Source organism: Lissotriton vulgaris, chromosome 8, assembly GCF_964263255.1.
Source record: "Lissotriton vulgaris chromosome 8, aLisVul1.2, whole genome shotgun sequence".
Lineage (NCBI taxonomy): Eukaryota > Metazoa > Chordata > Amphibia > Caudata > Salamandridae > Lissotriton > Lissotriton vulgaris.
In genome coordinates this window covers 1,436,466,857-1,436,494,842 of record NC_141696.1, presented here as the reverse complement: position 1 = coordinate 1,436,494,842, position 27,986 = coordinate 1,436,466,857, and the positions used below count along the sequence as shown (strand labels likewise).

Sequence of the window (27,986 nt, the reverse complement as noted above, 5' to 3'; positions counted from 1 at the left end):
TAAGCAGGATGTAATTCAATCTCTGATTGCTGCGATTCGTTAGGGAGGTGGGGGAATCAGTGCTTAATCTGTAAAAGAATAAGGTCCACATGCATGAAACAATTTTGCATTCGCAAACGGTTCAAATCGCAAAATTCGGCTGTTTGCGAATGCAAAATAGCCTTTCATAACGTATGAAAGGCTCTGTAGTTGAACTTTTAGGTAATCACAAAAATTGCAATTACCCAAAATTGCGACTACAAATAGGAATCGCAAATTGAGATTCCCTAAGCACATGTACCAAGCATTTTCTAAACGCAAACAAGCGTTTATGAAATACTTTTACCATCGACTTGATGTCTTAGCAGAAGCAGACCTCTGTAGGTGGATGTCGAACACACTAGACGCCGTCCTCCCTATGAGATCGGCAGGAAGAAAGGAAAAAAGACTACACACCGCCCCTTGGTACACACCTGAGCTGAGGGTTATGCGGAGGGCATGCAAAAAATTAGAGCGTGCCTGGAGGAAAAACTGGGAAGTAGCTAGTAAGACGGAATACCGAACGGCAATGAGGAGCTACAAGCTCTCCATCCGGCTAGCTATAATTAGTTTTTTGAAGAGAAAATTAGTAATGCCTCCAACTCCTCAAGAGAAACTTTCTTGGTGGTTAAAGAACTTTTAAAGGTTCCTACACCTTCTGCTCCCAAGGAGAATTTGGAAGACAAATGCAATAATCTGGCACAGTACTTCCATACAAAAATTGAAAAAATTCTGATCTCCCTTCCCCAATCCAGGATAGGACTTGAGCCTTTGGAGGATGAGGGCCTACCTTAGAGGACCTTGGAATCCTTTGGGCCAGTCACTAAGGATGAAGCCCTTAAAGTCTTACGCTCTATTAAGAGTGGCTCTCCCCGGGATGTTGTCCCCATGAGGATTCTTAAACAGGTTGCCCTTCCATTGTGAAGCCCATTACCTCAGTTATCAATGCCTCATTAGGCGCGGGTATAGTCCCACCCAATTGGAAGAGTGCAATAGTAAAAGCCCTCCTAAAAAAACCCAGCCTAGACCCCCTAGATATGGCTAATTACAGGCCCATCTCGCTCCTCCCAGGACTTAGTAAAATCACGGAAAAATTGGTTAACTGTCAGTTATCCAATTTCCTTCAGTCCAACGTGTGCTAAGAAGCTCCCAAACAGGCTGTCGCCCGGGCCAAGGCACTGACACCGCCTTGCTGGCAGTCACGGAGGAGGCACGCTGCATTTTGGATTCGGGAGGATCAGTGGCAGTGATCCTCCTGGACCTTAGTGCAGCGTTCAACACTGTTAACCATCGAGTGTTACTCCAGCGACTGTCAGACGCCGGAGTGAGGGGGACATCGCTGAACTGGCTCAGGTCATTCCTCAGCAAAAGATCTTTCCAGGTCTGGGAAGGGGGCGCACGATCGTCATCCACCCACCTCCATTGTGGTGTGCCCCAGGGCTCTTCCCTGAGTCCTACACTATTTAACGTGTACATGGCCCCCTTGCAGGATGTGGTGGCTCCATTTAACATCAAGATCGTGAGCTACGCCGACGACACCCAACTGGTGTTCGCCCTCTCCCAATCCACGGACAACTCCCAGATACTTCACGCCTGCCTCTCAAAAGTCTATTCTTGGATGGGGGACTCAGCATTAAAACTGAATGGGTCCAAAACGGAGATAATGCTGATGGGACTAAAAACTCCCTCTCTCCCCTGCTCGGCCTGGCCCAGCTGCCTAGGACCCCCTCCCGAACCCAAGGCTGAGATCAAGAGCCTGGGCATTTGGTTGGAACAAGACCTTTCCTTTAGGACCCAGGCCTCCAAACTAGCGGGTGTCTGTTTTGGCCTCCTCCGATTGGTACGCAAAGTACTGCCTTTGATTCCTTTTTTATCTCGGAAGCTCTTAATCCAGGGTCTGATCATGTCCAGGTTGGACTTCAGCAATGCGATCTACCTCGGTGCCCCTGAGATCACTCTGAACAGACTTCAACAAGTTCAGAATGCGGCAGCACAAATGCTATACAACATCCCCATGTCTCGTTCGGCCAAACCAGCACTGAGAGCGTTACACTGGCTGCCAATACGGGAAAGGGTCAAATTTAAATCCCTCTGCCTTGCGCACAAAATCTTGCAAGGCAAAGGCCCTCCCGTCCTTCAAAAGATGGTGATCCCGTATAAAGCCAGCAGAACCTTACGCTCAGACCAGCAACATCTGACCGTTGTCCCCAGGATTAAAAAGGCCCGATCAGGAGGAAGGAGATTCTCCGTTAATGTCGCTACCCTTTGGAATGCTCTCCCCCTAGGTCTACGCGCGGAACCATGTCTTTTGCGTTTTAGAAAACAATTGAAAACTTTCCTCTTCTGCTGATCTTTTCTGCCTCTGCTCTCTGCTAGTAATACTCTGTTGGCAAAGCGCTGGGATGCTCCAGGGTAACCGTGCGCTGTATAAAACCGATCTAATAATAATAATGATAACCATGTGCAATTTTAAAAAATGCACCCAAAAAGCATTGTTTAAAGAGCCATGTAATGCACACATGCGCTCGGGCATGTCTGTGCTTTATATGTGCACATTTGTTTTTTGGATTGCTTCAGGGGGGCCTGGGTCCCGGGGCACCCTTGGGTTTGCAGTACCTAATTTGCTTAATAACACATAGGTAATTGCAAATTTGATAATGCAAAACCATTCGCATCTGTGGGCCTTTAGGCGCATAGGAACTAACGGAGTAGTATTACCTATAAGCGATTACCTATTTGCGATTGCGAATCTTAAAGAATTGGTATTGGGTGATCACTACTTTCTCACATACCATTTTGCATTCCTTAAATAGAAATGTCTTAAAATTCGCTATTTAGGGAACGTGTCCCTAAGTGCTGGGGTCCAACAGTTTGCTCAGAAGCCTGAAGCCAGTGCTTTGAAGGTCAGGGTGACGAATAGCAAGCCTGCATCGTCATGTTTGCATGTCATGCTTCTTTTATCCAACACCAGACACACCCCGCCAATTTATCTGACTGTTTCAAGTTCTTGTTCATCACTGATTTCTTTCTTTGTTACTGTTTTACTGTCTGTTTCTCCCTCCTCCTCCTTCCCCTCTCTTATGTTTTCTCTCTGTCATTTTTTTCTTCATTTAAAATCTTTATTTGATCTATTAAAAAAAGATCATAAAAGCACAAATGCATTATATCAAACCGTTAAAAAGACCGTAACACAATTTACAATAATAACATTTTAGGTAAGCTTTACAGTAATTCAAGTTAGTGTGCCCATTGACTTTTTTTTTCTCATACAAGCCCACAGAAAAGATGCTACTGAGAACCAAAGTTTAGAAATAGGGAGACACTGCCAACATGCGATCAAAGTTTAGAATTAGGGAGACACTGCCAAGAGTTCAGGGTTGAGAATTGCTTGCGCTTCTCAGTTAGGACTGATGCCTCAACTTGGCCTTGCCAAAAATTCCCTAAGAACAGACTTGATCCTCAGCAGACCCACAGGTAGATAAGCGTATATTTATTGTCAGGGTGGCAGGCTAGAAGATGTCGGATTTCAGTGGCCAGCCCTCCTACGAAATATTCACCTAGCTCGGTCATTTTATCTTTTTAAGTTAGAGATATTTTATTTGATTTTGAAAGCGAAATGAGGAAACTTGTCTTATCAAAAATTACAGCAACGGTAAATTGATAGATTTGCACATTTCTAAAATAGTAGTAAAAACATAATTAATGTAAAACCCTTTTATGAATCTTGACTTAAAACTGTCAAAGATATCAGGTTTTTGCCTAATCTGTGCCAGATCCAAAGGAAGTGATGCACTTTTTCTATCGCCACCAAATACAGTGGAGCATGAGAGCTGGTGGTTGAAGCAGGGATCGGAGAAAGAATTAGAGAAAAATAAGAGACACAGGCCTCCACATTGAGTCTCGTCACTTCCGGTGTCAAGGAAGGCTGCAGGCTGCAGTGGATCTCTATAAAATAAAGAGATATCTTAAGTAATTCCTCAACAGAACACTGAATGTACGTGTAATGTTGAAATGATATTGTGTTATGGGGTTACGCTGTGAGAACTGACTGTTTCTTGCCATAAAAGTTTCTTTAATGTAGATGGTTGACATATAAATACGAACCCACGGCAACACAGCAAGCAGGCAGACAAGCGGAGAGTAACTGACTCTCACTCGTCAACCAGAGCTCCAAATTCTATCAACCAGAAAGGTGAGGCATAAGGGTTCGGACGGAATTAAAAGATACAGAAACAATAAACTCATATACATAACCTACATACCACATCACCCCGCTTTCCCTGCAAACAAAAAAACAATTAGTCCAGAATATAATCATCCATCAATTTAGATGGCAGCCTGATGGTGCGATGGCTGCGAGAAAGCCGTCCCTCAACACCAACTTGTGAATTTGGTTGAGAGGGCGAGCCTCCGAACAACACGTCCAACAGGAGCACAAAAAGAATCAGAAGCAGCAGGTACAATGGGATCATTTCCAGAACCAGAAGACTCAAAGGGGATGCCAGGATGAATACCAATTGTTGAAGAAAATTCATTGTTTTCATCTCTATCATCATAAACTTGTTTACAAATCTCAGCTTGTTCATTTGTGAGTTTCACCACTCGATCCTTATTCCACCATCCCCTCCCATCCAACAGAAGAGAAGGTTTACTTATCTCATTACGCGTACAGGAAGAGGAAAGGTAGATTGACCTTTAGACACTAAAGGTTTCTTAATGAGAACCTAATCATTTACTGAAAAGTTCTCAGGTTTGACTCTAGAGTTGCTGTCATAGTACTTTTTTTGCTTGACTTGTTTAGACAAAACTCTACTTCTGATGACATCACGATCATCACTCTCAAACCTCTTACCAATCAAATAGGGACCAGCACTAAGATTAGAAAACCAATCACGGATCAATTTTGAGCTTGCTTCCCTACCTCTGAGAACTTTGAAAGGAGTGACTCCAGTGGTGCAATGATGTGAAGTGAGATAAGCTCAAACTTTCTCTTGCAAGAAATCAGCAACTTCAACATTAGCTGCAACAGCAATCTGAATACCTTCCCTGAGAATGCAATTTGCCCTCTCAACAAATCCATTAGCGGAAGGATTGTACAATGCAACTTGGTAGTGTTTAATATCAAATGTATTCAAGAAATCCGTCATATCCTCAGAGACAAAAGAAACACCATTGTCCGTAACAATGGAACTAGGTGCACCTTCAATTTTGAAAATGTTCTCTAAAAAAGAAATGACAGAAGCGGAGTTAGCCACCTCAACAAAAGAGTAATATAACCAGTAGAGATAAATAGTCTATACCAACAAACAAATATCTAATTCAAGATGGAGGAAGATTGAAAGGCCCAGAAAAATCAAGACCAATTTTCTCTCAATGCATCTCAGGAAAAGGAACTGAAAACTAAGGTTTTTTGTAGAGTTTCTAGTGTTTATCTGAGACAACACACTAGGGACATTTCAAAACAAAATTGACAACCATAAAACCCAAACCTGGCCACCAGTAAACCTGTTTGATTTTCTTTGTAGTAGCAGACATACCCATATGCCCCTCATGAGCAATGGCAGCAATCTTGACCCTTAATAAATGAGGAGGCACAAATAATCTGTTGCAAATGGAAATGCCAATTTTCAGAAGATAGCTCCTCGCTTACCTGTGCAAAAGACCTCAACTCACTAGATTAGGTTTTACTAGTGGGCCACTTGTTTCTAACAAAAAACTTGACTTTCTTCAAAATTTCATCTTTTTCCATTGCTAGGACCCAATCTTCATGTGAACATTTACTACCACTTGCAGGTACTACATCAATGACACCAACAACACAGTAATCATCAAGGTCATCTAAAACACTGAAATTGCAAGGTAAAGGGATATGAGATAAACAGTCAGCACAAACATTCTTTCCACCTTGGATATACTTGACATCTAGATCGTATTTTTGTAATTTGGAAAGAAGCCTGACCAGGGATTGCAGGCGCCTTACCCAAACCATTACCAGCTAAGAGAAACACCAAAGGTTTGTGATCAGTACAAATATCACATTTCGTCCCCCAAATGTAGGTTTGGAATTTTTGCTCAGCCCAAACAACACCCAGGGCTTCCCTCTCAATGGTGCTCTAGTGGCACTCAACTTCAGAAAGAGATTTAGAAGCAAAAGCAATGGTATTCTCTTGCCCATCTGTCCACTGCCCAAAAACAGCTCCTAATCCTTTAAGACTAGCATCAACAGTGATAAATGAATCACCAGAAGGATCAAATGAGCATAAAGCACAGGCATTGACGACAAAAGATTTGAGCTTCTCAAACGCTGTAGACATGGAGTCACTGCAGACAAATTTCACACCTTTTTTAAGTAAATCTCTCAAAGGTTGCCCAGCAAGAGAGTAACCAGGAACAAACCTGGTGTAGTATTTGCAAAGGCCAAGAGAAGAACGTAAAATATTCTTATCAATACGCGCAGGAGCATTTTTAATGGCCTAAAGGTTACAGAATTTTGGCTTGATCCCTTCTGCAGAGATAAGATGTTCCAACCTTATTACCAAAATGTTTGCACTTGTTGGATTTGACTGTCATGCCAGTGGAATTAAGTACATTAAGTACCTTACATAAGGGTTGAACATGTTCATCTTTGGACTCGGTAAAAACAAGAATGTCATCTTGAAATGCCTGAACATACGGCCTATCCCCAAATAACCCATCCATGAGCTTTTGGAAGACACTTGCCGCGGATGAAAGTCCAAATGGAAGTCTGAGATATTTAAAATCACCACATGGAGTTACAAGCACTGAAAGAGGTTGAGATTCTTCAGAGAGTAGAATCTGGTGATATGTCGAATGTAGGTCAATGGTGGAGAAGAATTTGGCATTACCAATATTGGCCAACATCTCCTAGATGTGTGGAAGAGGATGGCAATCCACAAGAATGTTGTGATTAAGAGATCTGAAATCACCACACAATCTGAGATCCCCAGTCTTTTTTGCTGCCTAAATACCCAGAGAAACCCATTCTGAGGCATCAATGGGTGCAATGGTGCACTCCGATTTGAGTTTATTCAACAAATGTTTGAGGTCCTCTCTAATACTAAGGGGAACAGGTCTCACTTTGTGGACAACAGGGGCAGCACCACTGTTAAGTTTGATGCAGTGCTCAAACCCCTTAACAGAACCCACAGCATCTTTGAATACACCATGGAAAGAGTCAACAAGGTGTGAAACAATATCATCTTCTGAGTCTAGGAGCAGAATGTCCTTATTAAGAGGACCTAGAGTGATAGGAGGACCTTGCCCAGGATACAAAATAATTCCTAAACATGCAAGATCTTTCCACCCAACAATATCCCTGACATTAACAGCTATGATGGGTGGGAGGGAGTTCTCCTACAACGCAGCCAAGACCTGGATCCCCTGTCAACCTCAGACGCCCCCCAACATTGCACACATTCAGGAAAGACCTCAAGACCTGGCTTTCCGACTGATCCAGAGCAGATTTCCCCCCCAGCGCTTTGCGACCCTCGCGGTTGAGTAGCTCGCTTTCTAAAACAACGGATTGATTGATAACAGCAACATAGATTTTGGTTTTGGTGAATCTGTCCAAACATTCCACCAGCCCCCAAAAGAACCTAATAAGTTGATAGCCTGCTCACTAAAAGCCTTAGGATTGATGTCAGGGGACAACAGAGAAGTACCAGGTGACCATGATTCATAAAATGTACGGTCAGCAAGAATAGTAATCGGGGCAGCAGAATCAGCCATGACAGAGATAGATCTCTCATCGACAATTGCATCAACAATGGGTCCCTTAACGGAGGTGACATTGGAACAATCAGTGATATCCACAGTGAATAAGACATTTGTAAATTTCTTCTCACATTGTTGTACTTCAAAGTCAGTATCATCCACAGAAACATTTGAAATTTTGACTTTGCTTAAGGAAGAGCTAGCTCCACCTCTACATACACTTTGGAAGTGACTAAACTTGTTGCAACACTAGCACTGCTTACCAATAGCAGGACATGTTGGATTGTTTCCAATGTGGTTCTTAGAACCACAGCGAAAACAAACAAGCTGTTTGCGAGGAGGTTGTCCCCTACGACTAGTTTTTGTCAGAGACTTGTTTGATGCTAACTGCACAAACAACATCATCGTCACACACAACATTGACAGAAGAAGGAGAGGGAGCAGAGTGGCTGGGTAGAACTTTGGAGGTGACAATGGACCTTTCTATGCTCAAGGCAATATCCAATACTTCAGTAAGGGTAGGATTACGACAAGTAAGTAAACGCTCTTGAATTTTTTTAGAAGACTAGTAAAAAACAAATTGGTCTCTAATATGAGTGTCAATGTTAGCACCAAATTTGCACTTTTCAGCTTGAAATCTGAGAGAAGCAACATTGTCTTCTATGGATTCATAGGAGGATTGTTTGCACATAGCAAAGTTGAAATCTTTCTAATAAAACATTTGACACATCAAGATATTGTTTCCTTGTGTGTTCTTTTGGTTCCAAATAAACGTTCCAGCAGAGTCTTCAGAGGTTGGAGCTGGAGAACGAGGAAGATTAGGAAAAATTCTTTGACTAGCAATTCCTAAATGGTTGAACAGCATAGCCATGTTCCTCGAAGGTGTATAACCTTCATCATCAATGGCCGCTAAATAGTTTTCAAAAATACGAAGCCATTCTAGCAATTTAATATCTGGTTTACCCACTTTTTGTAATAAGGGTGGTGGTTAAATGAGACCGTGATTACTAGCCATGAAGCAGAGAATATGAACAAAAATGAGAAAATTGGCACAACAGATGTGATAAAGATGAAAAGAAAAACGTGTAGATAAATATGCAAATTACCAGAAAGTTAGTGTAAAATATGTGCCAATTAGGCGTAAAATAATGTCCCACACAACAGGTGTGCGGATCACCGAAGTAGTAAGCAAACAACTATGAGCACCAATAATGTGCCACACAGCAGTTGTGCGGATCACCGACGTTGTAATGTAGCAGAAATGAATACCTGCACGTAAGGTGTACAGATCATCGAAGTGTAATAAATGCCATTGGAAATTTTAAGGAATAATGAAAGGAAGAAAGAAATGCCAAAACAGATGTGTGGATCACCGATGCTACAACTAGGGTGTAGACGCCAAGAAATCAACAGGTATCGCACAGCAGGTGTGCGAATCACAGAAGAAACTGAGGGGAATATTACCAAGGGCCTCATCGCTGCTTTAGCGGGAATTTTTCCCGCTAAAGTGGCGATAATTTAATCACCCTATTACCTAGCTGTCGCTAACACCAGTTAGCGAGAGCTAATAGGCGATAGCGGGCATTTAGGGGCCCACTTTGCATGTCAGCGATAATTATCGCTAATGACATGCAAAGTGGGCGTGCCAAGATGTTAACAACTGGAAACAGTCGCTAACATCGCTATCCCCTATTACCAACTTTTGAAAATAATCGCGCTAAGCGCGATTATTTCCAAAAGTTAACGCCTGCCCAGAGTAGTTCTTAGCCATGTTATCCAATGGTAGGTGGATAACATGGCTAAGAGCATTTGCTCGGTAATGCATGAATATCGCTGACTTTTCAGGGATATTCATGCATTTTGGCCGATTTTTATCGCTTAGGGGATAAACCTTGATAATATCAAGGCTCCTAAGCGATAAAAATAGGCGAGGCTCGGCGATATAATTTTGGCCGCTAACCAAGCTTAGCGATATTTTTCGCTTATGCTTGGTAATATGCCCCTGAGTGAGAATAACACCAACAGGCTCTTGAAGCTTAACAGTGCGATCCTTACTCAAGATGGCCCCCAACGTGCTGCGATAGCACGCACAGTCAATCAGCCAATGAATTCTCAGAAGCGTAGTGTGCTGGCTCCCACAGCAGTGTGACGAATAGCTGAAGCGAAGAGAGTGGCTGGAATGATGGCAATGCTGTCACAGGAGCGCGAGTAAGCACTTTGAGGCAGAAAAAGGCAGAGCAAGGCCAAGGAAGCAGATTGAGGCACAACAATGCCAAGCAAGGCCAAGTAAGGAGCATGAGGGCTGGCGTGTGTAGGCGTGGGTAGGCATATAAGTACAAACCCACGGCCACGCAGCAAGCAGGCAGACGAGGGGACAGTATCTGACTCTCCCTCGTCAACTCGAGCTCCAATTCCATCAACCAGAACCCTGAGACATAAGGGATCTGACAGAATTAAAGATACTGAAACAATAAACTCATATACATAACCTACATACCACAACAGGTAAACCTTATAAATGTCTCTGCATAACCAACTCTACATGCTTTGACACAGTAATGGGAATTCCTGAAAGTTAAACATAAAGGGGCGGATTTACAAGCCCCATGCTCCACTTTTGCGCCCCCGTTGCGTCACTTCTGTGACGCAGCAGCGGCGTAAAGCCAGCCCCATGCTGCGGTGTATTTACATTGTGAAGCATCTAGGGAGATGCGTCACGTTGTAAAGCCCCGCACCACATGAAACCTGCGCTGGCGCAGAAACGACCCACAAAAGTGGCTCAGTGATATCTACAGGATCTCACTCAGTCACTTTACCGACCCCACTGCATCAAAACGTTGCGCCTGCTTGAAGCAGGCGCAAGGCTTGATGCACCATGTTGGACAGTGCTGGAGTTGCGTTGTGCCCACGACGCAACTCCAGCACTGAGCCAACCTTACGCCTGCAGATGCAACACGCATCTGTTTATGCTTGCGCATTTACAATACGGCGCATCTGTGGTGGCGCAAGGGTAAACTTGCGTGAGGCATCTTTCCTGGCGCATCCCTGCTGATTTGCAGGGATGCGCCAGGAAACGTAAATCTGCCCCAAAGAGTATTGAATATCTTGCAAATCATACATACAGTTGCTCTTCTCCCTATGTTAGAATAACTACCTCAAGCTGCTTCACTATACACCCTCTTTCGAAAGATGTATATAGTTGATACTTGATTACTGTAAACTGAAAACATAAGAAACATCATTAACATTCTGCAATTCCCTTCACTTTGTAATGCATTTGTATACTTGAACTCTAATAGCTTATAAACTGTCTGTGTTAATATTTGTATACATACGAAATGTTCTGTTCCATAATAGGAATTTTAACTAAACAGTTAAGTTCAAACAACAAAATAAATAGCTGAAAGTTAACTTGCAAATTACACACAACTTCAGGATGTTTCTCTGAGAATCAAATTGCCCGTTATCCAATTCGTAGGGGAAAAAAGGCCATGCCTCTTGAAAACCAGCATCCATTTTGTGATGTCTGGCTACTGCACCATTGTAGCACAAATTGAGTAGAAAGGACACAAGCAACACAAGGAAAGCTATACCTGAAAATTCAAGATAGCTGCATCGCTCTAGATAAGGGAGAGACTGTGGTCCAGTGGGAAATGTAGTTCACTGCCGATACACTGTAGCTTGCACGTTCCCTATACACAAGCAGGATCAAATCAGTCAGTGAACATACTCTGTAATGGCTAGAATCTTTGGGGTATATTTACAAGAACGTGTGCTAAACATCACCAAAAAATGCTAATGCACCTTTACACATAGCAGCCAATCGCGTGAAAGTAACCCTGTGTTAACGTGGAATTCACAACAAGGCGGTAGCATGCGATAGTCTGCCGAAACCGCGGTTAATGTCTGCGATACAACCACCTCGGCGGAGATAAAAACACAAACCCCAACGTGTTTAAAAAACTTGATATGCCCAAACGCGATAAGAAAACAGTGACAACCAGCGAGGCGCCAGCAATACCCATGCGTACCGCGGGAAAAAGCACAAGAACAGCATTCGGAAAATGCCACTAAAAAAACAACATCAACTGCGGAGTACCATGGATGCACCCTGACCCACTGCAGAGGACAACATAAACCCCACAAATCCCCACGGAGGAACACCCAGGAATACAGGGCCCGTGGAAGGCAAATGAGAAGAGGAAGAGGGAGATGGGGGTACAGTCGCCAGGAAAAAATGATTATCGCCAAGGATGAGCCAGAACACCACCACCAACTGTCCGTCACCTCCGTTTCATTGGCAACAAAGAGGCAAAGATGGCACACAACCCCGGACCATGTGAATGCCGTTGCATGGCAGAGGAGGACAATGGAAGAGCACAAGAGGCCCTGGACTGATGTGAATGGCAAAACCAAGCAGAAACTCGCTGCCAACATGGAAGCAGCAATGCACCCTGGAGGAGGGGGGCCAGCAGAACACCAGGAGCTGAATGACTTGGAGAAGATGGTGGCCACAGTCACCAGGCGGGAGACAGTGATAGGAGTCGGGGATCCGGACACTGTCCAACGTGAACCAACACCACATCAACAGGGTGCGCACCGATCAGGTAGTGGGTGAATGGGGGAAGACAGGCTCAATGGCACACATGCACAAATGAGCAGAGCACACTGCACACCCACAATGACTCAGGATCATGTCCCTGATACCACGGGAACACTTCAACACACATACAAACACCAAGTAGTCCCACGTACACCATGTGCTCAAAGGGGCACCCACACAACACATCAACAAGCACACAACCAACACATAAACACCCGCGAAACACAGCAAATGCATATAAGTCAGCCACACTGACAATGCAAGAGACACCACATGACGAGTAGCGTGTCTGCAGTCCAATCACCATGACAATGTACACGGCACAACACTGAGGTGGCTGAGTGCGGACCACAACTGAAAAGGAGCAGGTCACACGCGGACACAACCACCTGCACAAACAACCCCGACTTCAATGACACATCTGTGGAAAAACCATGCCTAAGAGTCACAAATCAACAAAGAGCACAAGTTACCCAAGTCTGCAACATCTCAGCACTATGGAAGCACAGAACTGACAGGCACACCGCCTGAAAGGGACCAGTGGCAGACAAATCAAAGCAGCAGGAGTGAATCAACCACTGTGCAGAATACGCACATAGGTATAAGTGCACCTCGTCATTGACAACATTCCGGTACAAACAGCAACACCTCCACAACAGAACACAGGACACTACTGGTGCAGCAAATGTGCACAACATGGAAAATCACATCTGGCACAGCAGGAAACTGTGACATGACAATGTACAAGTACAACCTGTAACCTGCAAATATGTTTTATTTTATGTTTTATTCACGCATGCTGTGTTTTGGGACATTTTGCACTGTCCCATGATTGCCAGGGACGGTCACAATGCCACGTGCTCATGAGAAGTAATTGTCAATGATGGTGTACCTACGGGCCATTCCTGCTGCAGCTGCAGTAGGATGTGAGCCACCTGCCCCATTGTCCCCATCATCGTCCGGTACTTCTGGAACTGGGATCCATGGGGCATTGGTGCGTTCACAGATGTTGTGCAACACACAACATGCAAAGATCATCTTGCAAGCAATCTCCTGGGTGTACAGGAGCTTTCCACCTGTGCCGTCCAGGTACCTGAAACGTGACTTCAACACGCCAAATGTGCATTCAACGGCCATGGTGCGTATGTGGGCTGCATTGTACTGCCTCTGGGCGGGTGTGTTCGGGTCTCAGAGGGGTGTCATCATCCAAGGGCAGAGTCAATATCCTTGATCACCTGTGAAAGTTCAGGGAGAAAAGAGTCAATACTTGGTTCAGCAGGATGTGATGGCAGGCCCACTAATCAAGTGACGCCTGTGCTGGCTGTGTGTGGGGTGAGTTAAGCCAGCCCTCAGGGAGTAGCTGGTGCTGGCAACAACTCCAACAGTCATCAGGCACTCAGGCAAGCAATGGCAGAACAACAAAGAGGGATGACTTGAGTCGCGCAGGGTTAGTGGCCCGGGATGCACAGCGGCCGACACTGGCCCACCGCCACGGGACGCTGACTTGCGGGGCCCTGGGGCAGGGTCACAAGTGCAGAGCAGGTTTCTGTAGATGTAAAAGGAGCTTGTCCCGGAGTGTCTCGGTGAACAGTGGAAGGTGTACCCCCAGGACATGATGCAGAGGGCACATGCCAGCTGAGTCCGGCAACATGGATGATATGAAGGCCACAGACTCATGCCGGACACCAAGTCTGTACCTGCCTGTTGCTGATGACAACCCCCAGGGCACAGGCTCAGACACCAATGATGTTCCGCCGGAGGCCGACGGTCACTCACGGCGCACAGGGTTAATGTCACCACTTGTCGCCGGCTTGCGTTGAACAGGGCTAGTGGCACAACGTGTCGACGGCTTGCGTTGAACAGGGTTAGGGGCACCACATGTCGCCGGCCTGCCATATGGAATTATGCCTCACTGATCGAAGGGAGTCTGGAACTGTGGCCACTGCCACAGTTTTGGGGTCACTGCCATTCAGGACTCAGGACACAGTTCCACCTGTGGGACCTACTGTGACGAAGGGGACACCGGTGGAGTATGTCAATGAGAAAGGAGTAATGTGGACCAGCAGTGGTCTGCGGAGGCTGCAGAGGTTGTGGGACCGGGGCTTGGAACTTGCCCCGGCACATGGTGGACCCTCTTTGACACACAGTGGTGTCGGCAGGTGAGCAGTGCAGCCTTGGGGCGCAGGGGCGGGACGGCCTGGTCTGGGTATCAGCGTCCCGGGGTGCAGCAGGCGCACAGGTTCAGAGGCCTGCTGCTCACGACGTTGGCCTCATGGCAGACTGCGAGGCGCCACCCTGTTAGTGACATTGGCCTTTCCGGGAAACGCCACAGGGTTTTTGTCCACACCCCTGTGCAGACACGGCGTACTTAGGGCCCACCCACTACGCTCACGCACACAAGGGGGGAGGCAGCGAGCGACATTTATTTTATTTTATTTTACTGGCTTGTATAGCGCTGGTATCGACTCCCATGGGAGCATCTCCGCGCTTTTGACATCTGCCACAGTGCAATCGGGAGAACGTAAGCTGTCTAAGAGCTGAAAAGGAAGGTCTTTAACATCTTCCTGAAAGGAAGGTATTCTGTGCAAAGCCTTAAGGAATTAGGAAGGCTGTTCCAAAGAGACGGTCCAGCTATTGAGAGAGCTTTACTGCCCTGTCTTGCCTTCCTCGCCCTAGGCACTACTAAAAGGCCTTGTTCGCTCGAGCGAAGAGGGCGGACGGGCTGATAGGGGATAAATTTGGTGGCCAGGTATGTCGGACCCCTACCATTGAGACTCTTGTGTATGGTACAGCATACCTTGAATTTAGCCCTCTGTCTGATGGGTAGCCAATGAAGCTTTTCCAGTAGGGGCTTAGAAGGGGAGCGAGGGGGTGCATTTAGGACTAGCCGGGCAGCCGTATTCTGGACTACCTGCAGTCTTGCCATGACTCCCTCATTGGCAGCTAGCAACAGGCCGTTACAATAGTCCAGGCGACTTATGACTAGTGCCTGTACCAATGTTCTTCTGCTGGCATCTGGCAGGAGGGGGAAGATTTTGCGTAACATACCAATTATGTGGAGGCAGGATCCCACCACCTGGTTGGCGTGTTGCTTGAGGGAAAGTTCCTGGTCCAGCCGGACCCCCAGATTTTTTACAGATGGTTTCGGTTCTGGTACTGGGCCAAGATCTTGGGGCCACCAGTCCGGAGTCCAGAGTTGTCTTACCCCCCCAAACAACATGACTTCCGTCTTTCCAACATTGCATTGTAAAAAGTTGGAAGACATCCAGTGTGCTACCGCTTTCATTCCCAAGGAGAAGGAGTTCCTGACTTCAGGTGTTAAGGTTTTAAAGGGAAAGAGGAGTTGAGTATCATCAGCATAGGATATAGGAACAAATCCATATGCTCTCAAGATGTTAGCCAGGGGTGCCACATAAATGTTGAAAAGAGTTGGGCTCAAGCATGAGCCCTGTGGCACCCCCTTAGTGATCTCAACTTCCTCTGACCGAAAGTTGCCCATGATTACCTGTTGGGTCCGATTGGTTAGGAAACTCCTTACCCATTCGAGGGCTTCATCTTTTAGGCCGATGTTTTCCAGCCTGGTCATGAGAGCTATCTGAGCCACGGCCTGGTGTGACATGGTTGCGTTCACTGTTCACTACTCTCCAGTCACCAGCAGCTGTGGTCTGCATGGACATATCTGTGGTATTCCTACCCATGTCTGTCCTGAACATCCACACCTCACTTGTCGTTGTGTCCATTGCCATTCACGGGTCACTTGCATCCTTCGCACATGGCTGAATTCCGCATCTACACACATTCAGCTGTTGTGTGGCTGTGGTGCCATGGTATGGCTGTATTGTATGCAGGGGTAGAACAGGATCACCATGGAGTGGTGTTGTTGTGTCTGGTAGGTGGGCATGTTGATTGCCATGTTGTATGTGGTTTGGTCACATGTGCATTCAGACAGTTGTGCGCTGTGTGATGGTGGCTTTGAGGTATGTGGTATGTTGCTTTGGCACTTACCAACGAGCAGTCCAGTTCCATATGATCCCTCCTAGAAGCGCTGGTTGATGATGGACTGTTGGAAGATGTAGGGATCGTGCACACCGCTGGGGTAGTTTGCGACAACATTGGTGGAGAGTCCCCGGGGACTATTGCCTGCACATTGATGGGATGCGTGTGCTTTCTGTTGCGGTATTGGTGTGCTGTATCCGCAGGGGGCACAAGTGGGACATGTGTGCACTCTATTACCTCCAACACGGGAATCCAGCTATGGCGTAGAAGCCTTGTCTCCTGCTGTTCCTGCGCAGTGTGGGGGAAGTGAAGGTACTGGGGTTTGAAGCTGAGGATAGCATCCAGGACAGGTGTGATGAACTTTGATAGGGCTGGCTGTAATACCCCTCTGACTCTGGCAATTGTTGGTTGGAAGGTACCAGAGGCCAACAGGTGCATCACAGCCAGCAGCTTTGTATGCGGAAGGATGCTAGTTCTATGCTGTGTTGGGACCGTCAACCCGTGGGCGATGAGGGTCATGATGCGGATGATGGTTGTCCTTTTTAGCCTGTAATGGGCAATGACTTCCTTGGCGTTAGGTCTGTGAGATTGGTGCGTTTTCAGTAGGTCCGCTGTCTTACTTTGCACTGCCTTTGAGGTGGTCTGGGGGAGAGGGGGGGGGGGCAGGGCGGATCTGGGTCCTGGGTGTGGTGGCGGTCCTGGGGGTTGGTAGCGGTGGGTGTTGTGGCCCTGTTCCGGCTCCGAGATGCATGATGAGTAGCTCTATGGCATCGCTTGTTGTTCGGGTGTGGCTGTGTGCGGGGCTCTGTTGTCTACTGCAGGTAGTCGTTTGGCTTTACACCTGCAGGAGGAAGGTGTTAAATACCTGCTGCTACCGCTGCTTATTGCGTTGTTTTGACTCGCGGATCTGGCATTTCGTTATGAAAGTGGTGTTGTGGTTTTTTGTGTGTTTTTGCACGGGAATGCTTACTCTGCATCTCATTAGGGTTAGTTGGTAGTGTCTACCGTGGAGATACATTTTGGGGCAGTTATCGCGGGAATACAGGCGATGTCTGCAGTTTGCACAAGCTTGTGAATGGGGTGTTAAATCTATCTCCACTTTTGATGCGTTAAGGTGGGGATAAATCGGAGATAAGTACTTGTGAATAGCCCCCTTTGTCTTTGCTGGCAGGACCTCAGTGTAGATAGTTTTAAGGGACTGCTTTCTCGCACATGAACCTGACATGATGGTAAGCACACATCCTGACAAAGGATAAAACCAGCTAGTAGTGGAACACTGTGACCACAAACACCGAGGCTCACACACACACACACAGTCTTTCTCACATGCACACAAGATCATTGTGTGGTGGGCCCTGAGATTCATAGCAGTATATATTGGAAGACCCAGAGTGAGAATGAGGGTTGCACTGTCGAGACCACTGAGAGAAATTCGACCCGATTGAGGACCTGAGAAGACAGTGCTGTTACACAGACAACAGAGAAACTGAATTGGGGAGGGGGAGGGTGGGTTTAAAAGCTATATAGGAGCCATGGGTGTAACTACCAGTGGTGCAGCCAGCGGAATGCCACCGGGCCCCAGAGGTGGGAAGTGGCCCGGTCTGCCCTGCACTAATTGCAGTCAGTTTAGAGCTTTCACTTTCAGAATTTTTTTAACACAGAGCGTGCCTGGGCCTGGTTATTTGTTTACTCTTTGGAGAGGAATGAGTGAGGGGTACAGAGGAATTATAAAATAAGGTAGAAATGTAAAAGAGGAAAGGGATAAAAGAAAACGAGAGGGTGAAAGTGAAGACGGAAAATGTAACAGAATGGGAGAAGATGCTAAGGATCAGACTGAAAGAAGAGCGAAGGAGGCAAGGAAGGGAACCAGAAATAAGTGTGTTTGAAGAGAATTAAGCAGATAAGGAAGATTTGTAGACAGAAGTGAGGGAAGAGAGTGACAGAACGAGAGAGAGAGAGAGAGAGAGAGAGAGAGAGAGAGAGAGAGAGAGAGAGAGAGAGAGAGAGAGAGAGAGATTGAGGTGTAGCATTGGGTAGAGGTCATGAATCGGACAAAAGAGATGAGAAAGGAATGGCAAGAGGGAGGAGAGAAGGAAAGACAGGTATAATGGAGAACCTGGAGACCGGTAAGCAGGCCTGTAGCCATCATTATTGCAGCAAGTGAAGTAACACCAAGGTCAAGGAATGCGATGGGCCCCCTGCACTCCAAATATCATTTTTTAATACTTGCTTGCTTTATACAGTCTGCGCCACTCAGAGGGACAAAACTAGCAACACTGAAGCAGGTAAAGTGGCAGCAGTGCATTGAGGCCCCAAGCTCCCTTTCTACCTCAGTAAAGCTATATGAGCTTCTTCAGTTTTTAAAAACTACAAGGTAAGAGTGGCAGATTTACGAATAAATGACTAAATGCAGCCCAGCAACCAAAGCTGCTACACTGCATTGCATGAGAGGGAGAGAGAAGGACAGTGTACTCTCTTCCCAAGCACTGCCACCCTTTCAGGCTTCCTAGCACCATACACACACATTTGCGTCATGATATTCTTAAGTCCAAAGACACATTAGAAGAGATAACTGAGGGACAAATTACCAACAACTAGCGATAATTATCGCTATGTTGGTTTAGCGGCGATATTTTTATCACCGAGCTGCGGCGATTTTTATCGCTTAGGAACCTTGCTATTATCAAGGTTTATCTCCTAAGCGAAAAATCGGCCGAAATGCATGAATATCGCTGAAAAGTCAGCGATATTCATGCATTTCCGAGCTAATGCTCTTAGCCATGTTATCCACCTCCCATTAGATAACATGGCTAAGAACTGCTCAGGGCAGGTGTTAGCTTTTGGAGATATTCGCGCTTGGCGCGAATATCTCCAAAAGTTGGTAATAGGAGATAGCGATGTTAGCGATTATTTCCAGTCGCTAACATCTTGGCACGCCCACTTTGCATGTCATTAGTGATAAATATCACTGACATGCAAAGCGGGGCCCAAGATGGTCGCTATGTCCTACTAGCTGTCGCTAACTGGTGTTAGCGACAGCTTGGTAATAGGGAGATCATATTATCTCCGCTTTCTTGGCTTTTAAAGCCAAAAAAGCGGAGATAAACCCCCTTGATAATATGCCCCTGAGTATATTAGTGTTCTCTAGCTCCGTTCCAGTGTCAGCAATAATCATAGCAGCAACATTCGAATTAAACTCCCAAAAATAATTGCCTCACCAAAATTTTAATTGCCCTCCCAAAGGGGCAAATCGTTGAAGAGGGTTGAGGAGGGGGCATAAAGAGGAAGAGAATGATCCATCTTACTGAGTACATGAATACAAGACACCTATCTGCAATAAATGGAAGAGGAAGAATTAGAAGGCAGAAAACCTAATAAACAGGTAAAGGCAAAATTGGACAGTTATGCAATAAGATGAAAGAATGCAGTCTCAGTAAATAAAACAAAGAGGTCTACAAATCGAATTTGATAAGGGAGATACAAAATGTAATTAGATATCCTATCAAAGTATAAAGACAACATTTAAGGACAAAGTATTCAAAATTCAATAAAGTCTTTGAGCAATCCTGGCTTCTTTTTGGCTCAATGGTTTTCAATCTTCCTGTTTGTTCTATTCCTGGTGTTTATATGGTCTATTGATATACCATTGTCTGAACTAGGTATCATAGGACATTTGACCGATCTCTCCACACTTCAAGTACGACCATCCTCCTAATCGTTTTAGCTATAAGTGGTTTGGGAAACACAGAACTTTTTCCCTTACAGACTTCAGGCTGATTGGTTGCCACCATGCCTCCAACCTGCCACTCTTGCTCTTTTTCAACATGATCAATATAATAACTATACTTATATTTGTTTTGATGTGCCTTAATTCTCTCATTAGCAATGTTATGCTGTAAACAAATTGGATCACCACCATTTAGCCAGTTAGGAGTCAATTTTATACCTGGTTCCCTTCCTCGTGATAGAAATAATTGGAGAAATATCAGTAACAGAACTGGGCATGATATGATATGACCATAACATGTCCCATAAAGATTTTCAACATAATTGTGAGATGCATTAGCTAGTTGGATATATTCCTTCATCATCTTATTGACCCTTTCCTCCAACCCATTAGCCCTTGGGCAATATAATGCTGTTCTCTGGTGACATTTAGACATGTTTTCCAGGAAATCTTTCATGGAGTCAGAGGTAAATTGATTACCAGTATCAGCACCAGTAATGTGCTAGAAATGCCTTTAGTAGACAAACATTTCAACAAATCCATGTTAGTAATATTGTTCACCATTTTGTATGTGATGTACTGAAAGTAATAATGCACTAAAACAAATATGATTTTTTTTTACAACATTGTGTCTGTATATTGGTCCAATTATGTCCAAACCTACACTGTCCCGCGGCTCAAATTGGACCACCACTGGGGATGAAGCAGGATTTTGAATGGATTTAAATTCATCACTCAACCCACAAGCATAGCAGTCTCTTACTTTATACTCCAACATCACATCCATTTTTGGGAACCAATAGGCAGCACTCACTCTAGCCTTGGTGAGACTTCATGTACCAAGTCTCTCAATATTAAGTCACCTTTTAAAGAAAGCTCAGTTCTGACTTCCCAGAAAGCTTATTAACTTCAAGTAATTCATTCATTCTGTTAGGCCACCGATTCCAAACAAATTCACTCATTCTATTGGGCCACCCATTACAAACAAATTATTTGAGAAGAGAAATTTTGATGTCTTTATCCAGGCTGTCTTTCCACATGGCTTGCATAATAGTTGGAATGTCTATGGACATGACAGACACATTAGGTGGGGAGATAGTTTCACAGGCCCCACCGATAAGAATTGAAGAGGGCCAGGGAGGGGGGCACAACGGGGGCGAGAATGAACCCTCTTACTGAGTACATGAACACAACACATCACTGTCACCACTGCTCGTAGGCAGAGCCATGTGTCAAACACCTGTGGGTTGGAGCATGGGAACACCCATGTCCCACTCATGGAACACTTCTTGATATAAAGTAGGCATGGGCGGAAAATCCGTTACGCTCGCGGATTTTGCGGATTTTCGGGAAATCCGCAATCCGCGAGATTTGCGAATTTCCCGCAAAATCCGCAAATCCGCGAGCAGCGGATTTTGCTCGCGCTGCTCGCACTGTTCGCGTGAGTTCGCGCCCCGCGAATAAGTGCAAAATTGCAGAAATACGATCTTAGCAAAACTGAAAGTAACTACTTACCAGGTTCAAAAGTTCAGGCACATCATTAGTAGCCATTTCCTGTAGTGCTTCCTGAGGGGCCCCTCCAGAGTTCAGTTGCCAGTTGAAACTATTATGTGACCCTGCTCTGAACCTCAGAATAGTTACACATATGCCACAAAGGTCCTGAATTACAGCTAAGGGAGACAAGCAGGAGCCAGGCTGGAAGTTAAAATCCATTAATCAGCCCCTAATTCATTATTGTCAGTTGGGGCAGGGCAGGTGTTGTAACTAATTTTGCAACAATGAAAGCACTTAGCAAGTGCAAAAGATCACTAATCAGGGCGCACTAAGGAAGCAGGTGCCAGCTAAAAAAATATTCTGTGACACATTAATCAGCCCCAAATTAATTCAGGTCACTTGAGGCAGGGAAGGTGTGCTTTGCTTTGCCGAAAATAATGTACACTGGACAACCAGAGGGTGTGGTGATGAAACAGAGGGTGGCATGGGTGGGCCAGAGGGTGGCATGAGTAGTCAGAGAGTGGCAGTGGTGACAGAGAGTGGCAGTGATGAAGAAGAGTGTCCCAAACAGGCTGGACACGTAGAAACAACAAGTTCGCAAAACTTGCGACCCGACAGGTAAGTTCGCAAATTGCGAATTTGTAAAAACCCTCGCGAACTGGCAGAAACACGGGCGAACACAAAAAAAAAAAATTCCGCAAATTCGCGGGAATTCGCGGATTTTGCGGATTGCGAATCCGCAAATCCGCAAAATTCGCGGATTGCCAATCCGCAAAATCCGCTCATGCTTAATATAAAGTAATGCAAAGTGGCTATTTGTGTTACCTTCATCAACCTGTGACCACAACATTTTTTTTCTGCCCCGGAAAGTACATAGGGGCATATTAACAAGGAACAGGGAAAATTAACGCTAAGGGCGCTTAGCGTTAAGTTTTTTAATGCCCGCTATCGCTGGATAATATTGCCTGGTTATCGCGTTATTAACAACGCTAATGGCCTAGGCGATAAAAAATCCAGCGATGGCGGCATTTTGGGAGGTTATCGCTGGTAATTCAGCGATAAAACTACAAGGATAGGGATATACTTGTTGATAGCCAATGGTGGACTTAGCCATGTAATCCACCTCCCATTGGATTACATAGCTAAATCTGAAAATTAGCAGACGTTAAAAAGCAGCGTTAACCGTGGTTAGCGCTGCTTTTTTTGTCCCTAACAGGGTTAGCATGAAGCTTGATAATAGGAGAAATGTCGCTTAGCGACACTTCTCCTATTATTTTGCTCTGGAACGCTCACTTTGCATCTCATTAGAGATGCAAGGAAAGCAAAGTGAAAAAGGGTGCTAACATGCGATTTTGCATGTTAGCACCCTGTTGTTGAGCGGGCGATATATTTTTATCTCCGCTTCTTTGGCTTTTAAAGGCAAAAAAGCGGAGATAAAGCCCTTGTTAATATGCCCCATAGTTTATCAAGACTTTCCACTGGTTTGCATCACTGTTTGTGACATTTCACCGGCACAAAGCCTTGATAAATGTGCCCCAATGTTTTGTTTTTCTCACACAAAGTTGTGGAGATGTGTATAGATGAAAATGAAGTGGATTGATGTCATTGAAGAAGGACCTTGATGTAAGTGCACTCTATTTCCTCGATCTTTACCTCATAACAGCACTCACAACGTTATATTTTACTGCCATATTTCCCAACTGTAAATTGTGAAATGACATGTTTATCTGCAATAAATAAGGTTTTTATTTATGACACTCTTGATCATTTCTAAATTATACTGACCATGTTATCACCCTGTCTTATTTTCTTCCCAATTCCCTCTTTGTATCTATCTCTCTCTCTTCACCTGTCACTCTTTAACTCGCTTTTCATCCCTATCTCATTCTCTGTCTCTTTCTCTTTTCTGTGTATCCCATTCCATCTCATTCAAGTGTTTCCTTCTTCCTCTCATATACTCTCATCTTTCTAAATCTCTTTTTGTTCCTTGCAGTCTCACTGTCACATGCCCTGTTTTCCATTCCTCACTTTGTTTCTCACTCTCCCTTTATCGCACATTCTCTCTTGTTCACTTTATGCCCCTCATATTCTTTCTTTGATAGCCATGAATAAACCAGGATAACAAAGCCATTACAAGTATTATAAACCAAAGGTGCATTAAAGTTGTTGTAAGGAAGCATAGAGAGCAAAAGCATCAACTGCATATCTAACTTACTGGAGTATCCCAGCCACAGTACACATATTTTCATATGTTTTTGGGGAATCTCTCACATTCTTCATCTCACACGTGTCCCCTCAATCTCATTTTTCTCTTCCTTTTACTTTCTGTTTTCCATTCTTCTTTCTACAATTTTTTCTTCCTCTCACCATATCCCTCTGAGAGTTTCTATTTCCTTCTCTCTCTCTCTCTTTGACTCTGCAACATTTGCTCTGTTTATTTAATTAAAAACGTTGTATGGCACGAGCATGACCCTAGAGGGTATCAGCGGGCTTAACAGAGAATTGCGACACATGTAGGGGGAGACATTTGCGGAAAAACAGCAAGACTATACAAGATAAAAACAGGTACCTAAACTCATAATAGTGGAGGGGACCAGTATAGCAACAATACAAGGCATCATAAGTAAGCAGAATAGCATGACAAGGTAGGCAAAAGAACACGTATGTCGAATACAGCAGGAACAGTCATTGTTACTATAGATGAGGTGGATAGCTGACCGTTGGGCCAGGAGGACCTGTGAGAGCTACGCTGACACGACAATAGGCCGTGGCTAAAATTCTAATTCAGAAAAGTACTCATAAGTAAAGCCGTCACCTTTCTGAAGGACACTGTTGATGGATTCAGTTTCGTTTCTGTAGACAGGGAGTTCCAGATTCTTGGGGCAAGACCGAGAAGGACCGATTATAAGTTTTCATTTGTTTTCAAAAGAATTGGGCTTAAGCAACAGGGAGGAGCTCCTGGAGGATCGAGCACCGCCCGAAAGATCTAGCTTTTTTGCAAGGTACAGAGGAGTGTTGAAATGAAGGGCTTTATGGGTCATGCAGGCAATTGTATCCTTGCCTCGAAAGGTAACCAATTCAGAGAATTCAGATCCGGAGATAGCGGACTTGAAGCCAGTGCGGGAAAGGAAGGGTTTTAATTTCCTTAGGATGCTCAATTGGAAGTTTGCTCCTTTGGTAGATGCGCTTATGTGATCCTGCATGTTCAAGTTCTTATCCAGCACTATTCCCAGAGATCTCATAGAGCCTATGATTTGTGGTGTGCAGTTGAGAGAGGATATATTTTTCACCAAGATTGGGGTTGCTTGGGTGGGAGATAAGGAGGAATTCAGTTTTGAAGGTATTAGGTTTGAGATGGTTGGAGGTTAGCTAGTTTTGGGTTTTGTGCAGGCAGTGCTTAATTTGTGAAATAATAAGCGTGAGGCTCAAAGTTTTCTTCAGAAGCTACCGCCAGCACTGCAGAAGGTTGTGGTGCCAAAACCCAAGGCTGGGTAGGCTTGAGCGCCCTTCATGCATCTTTAACCCACCACCAGACACTCCTTGTCCCTCTACCTTACTCCTGCACATTCTTTGTCATCTCTGCTTTATCCCTTTGTCACTGTATTCCATTCTTTCTTTTCGGCCTCCTTTCTCCATTTTGTGCTTTCTCTCTTTTGTTCTTGGTCAAAGTGTGATGAGGCAAAATACGTGCTAGTGCCCACCCCCACCTCGGAGGCGTCTCCCATTGCCCATGAAATCCTATCCTACAGCCATCAGCAAGAGCCCTGTTTCTCTTATAAACATTATTTTATTTATTTAGCCCTAGTTGGGCTTAGAGAATGTGGGTATTTCGTCTGCTACTGACTGACCATCCTTGTAACTCTTAATATTAGCACAGTGACAGGACGGTCCTGCTCAGTGGATGAAGGCAGTGTCGTTACAAAACATGAGCTCCCACTCCCGTAAGATATGCAAATAGGGCCCCCCCCACACTCACATCAGTAGTAGCTCAGGGGCCCACTTCAGTATGAGTGAACCTGGGAGTTGCACAAGCTCGCTGGGTCCTCTCTTACGCCCCTGGCTGATGGAACATCCTCCCATTTCGATCAATATGCATTTTTTGTTTTTTTAACTTTGTCAGCAGCTTGGCACACGTCTACTGCACACAGCACTGTCAGTTAAAGATATAGTGTCAGACAGCCTTGCAGCAACTACACACACAACCCGAAGGGCCCCCCTGAGGATTAAAAGGCTCACCACCTACTGCCCCTCACCCCCACAGTGTGTGGGCTGCGGGGTGCACTTTACATCCCTGACATCGAACATCATCGAGGCATACAACTGTTCCATAAGCTTCCAGTCCTGTACACTCTCCCTCACCTTTAATTTCTCCAGTAAAAGGCACAGACAGTTGTGTTGCACTCCGTCAGGTCTGCATATCACAGGCCTTCATTTTGAGCAACATGTTCTTTCTTTCTGGCCATACCAGTCATTAATATTAGTTTGACTCCTTTACCACTACCACCATAGGACTTCCCTGTGTTTCAATCACACAAGATTAAACAGTAATTCTACCCCGCCAGCGGTCAGGCAGTCACCCACCTAGTTATATTTATTTTTAACCGTTATCAGGATACCAACCGCAGGTGAAGACATTTGCTTTCCCGGCCCTCTGAAATAAGTGCCGGTGCTCAGCACCATAAACCACCGTACAAATTAAGCACTGTGTGCAGGGTTCCGTTGAGATCCTTGATATCATCAGGAGAAGAGATTTTCATGTACAACTGGGTCCCATCCACATACATGTGGTACTGGATGTTAGATGCTTTGAGGATTTCAGTAAGAGGTTCAAGGAATAGGGTGAAAAGTGTGTCTGAGAGAGAGGTCCCCTGGGGAACCCCCAAAGTGCAAGGACTGGAATTGGAGAGGGTTTGATTGATTTTAAATCTCTGTCATCTGTTATAGAGAATCGAGGCAACCCCATTTTAGTACTGAGCCATGTTTGACAGTGTCAAAAGCTGATGGGAGGTCGAGTAGGATTAATAGGCAGGATTTGTTCCTATCAAGCATTGTGAGCGTGTCATCGACTATATGAGCGATGGCTGTTTCGGTGCTGGGCCCCGACGGAAGCCCGATTGGAATTGATCAAGAAGCTGGAATTCCTCAATGTGATTACACAGTTGTACATGAACACATTTCTCAAAGAACTTTGCCAGAGTTGGGATATTTGTAATTGGTTTGAAGTTATTGAGGTCCTCTGGACAGCCATAGGTCTTTTGAGAATAGGCAAAACCTGACCAGACTTTAAGCAGATCTCACCTTGAAGCAGGAAGGCAATAACGATCTTGGGACCTGTAGCATCTCTTTAAAGAACTTGGGGGGAAGGGTACCGTTGAAGTGATTTGAGGGTTTCAGGGTAGAAAGAATGTTGAGAATTGATGTATTGTTGAAGGTTGAAAATTGACTCCAATAAGCACTGTTTGTAGGGGCATGACATACTGTAAAATGGGACTGGGGAAGCAGGTGGGAGGCTGGCAGGAATGATAGATTGATCATGGCAGACCTTAGATCAGATTCAATCTTGTTAGACTTTTCAAGGAAGAAGGAGGGAAAGTCCTCACAGTTTGGTTGTGGACTGGACAGGAATGGGGATTGAATGGTAGTGTTATTGGATTAAAGTTTAATCAGATCAAACAGCATTTTGGGCGATTTCTTTTCCTCTCACTCTCTCACTCTCAATCACAAATCTTTCCTTCCAGGCCTCTATCACCTTCTCCTTTCTCACTCTTTCTGTTCTGTTCTGTTCATTGCTTTCTGTTTTTTCTCTCTGTAACTACCTACATTGCTTCTCACCCTACCTCGTCTTACTTGTATTCCCGTTCTGCAGAAGTGGATGCGAGGGCCATTTCCGACGAAAGTAAAAACTTGCCTTACCCCTTCCCAGACAACATAGCAGCCTGTATTAATGACTATTTTAAAAGCTTCGCCCCAACAATGGCAAAAATGATTGAGGAAATCGGTCACTCGATTTACATTGAAATTTTAAGGTAAAGTATTGAAAAAACTGCAACCTTGATACTTCATTGTGCCTGAATACTTTAAAATGTGTGTTATGTGGTGTACTTAGTAGAGCTATAAGATACTTGTTTCACTTTGCTATGGGAAGCCGTTCATGTCAAAATTACAGATACCCATTTAGGACACCTTCTGAAATCCATAGGCTGCTGCAAAATGAATATGACACACACCAGAATGAATGTAATATGTGTCAACATTAATATGATCCCTGGCAAAGTAAATCTGACTTGAATCGAAAATAAATATGAAACCTAGCAGGTTGAATATGCTACTTAGTGATTGATATGAATAAAACGAAGTCCAAACTGAATAAGAGCAGTACTGAAATATATATCAATTCTACTGAAATAAATACGG

The 27,986-nt window shown here is 44.9% G+C and overlaps 1 protein-coding gene across 2 annotated transcripts in view; it reads left to right on the top strand.

Moving 5' to 3' along the window:
* Positions 1 to 27,986, top strand: part of LOC147698897 (apovitellenin-1-like) — a 108,568-nt gene that overhangs the window by 20,801 nt on the left and 59,781 nt on the right. For both annotated transcript variants that reach the window (XM_086935518.1, XM_086935519.1), the window contains exon 3: positions 27,439 to 27,598. In XM_086935518.1, coding sequence (XP_086791644.1) covers positions 27,439 to 27,598 — 160 coding nt within the window. The remainder of the gene's footprint in view (positions 1 to 27,438; positions 27,599 to 27,986) is intronic.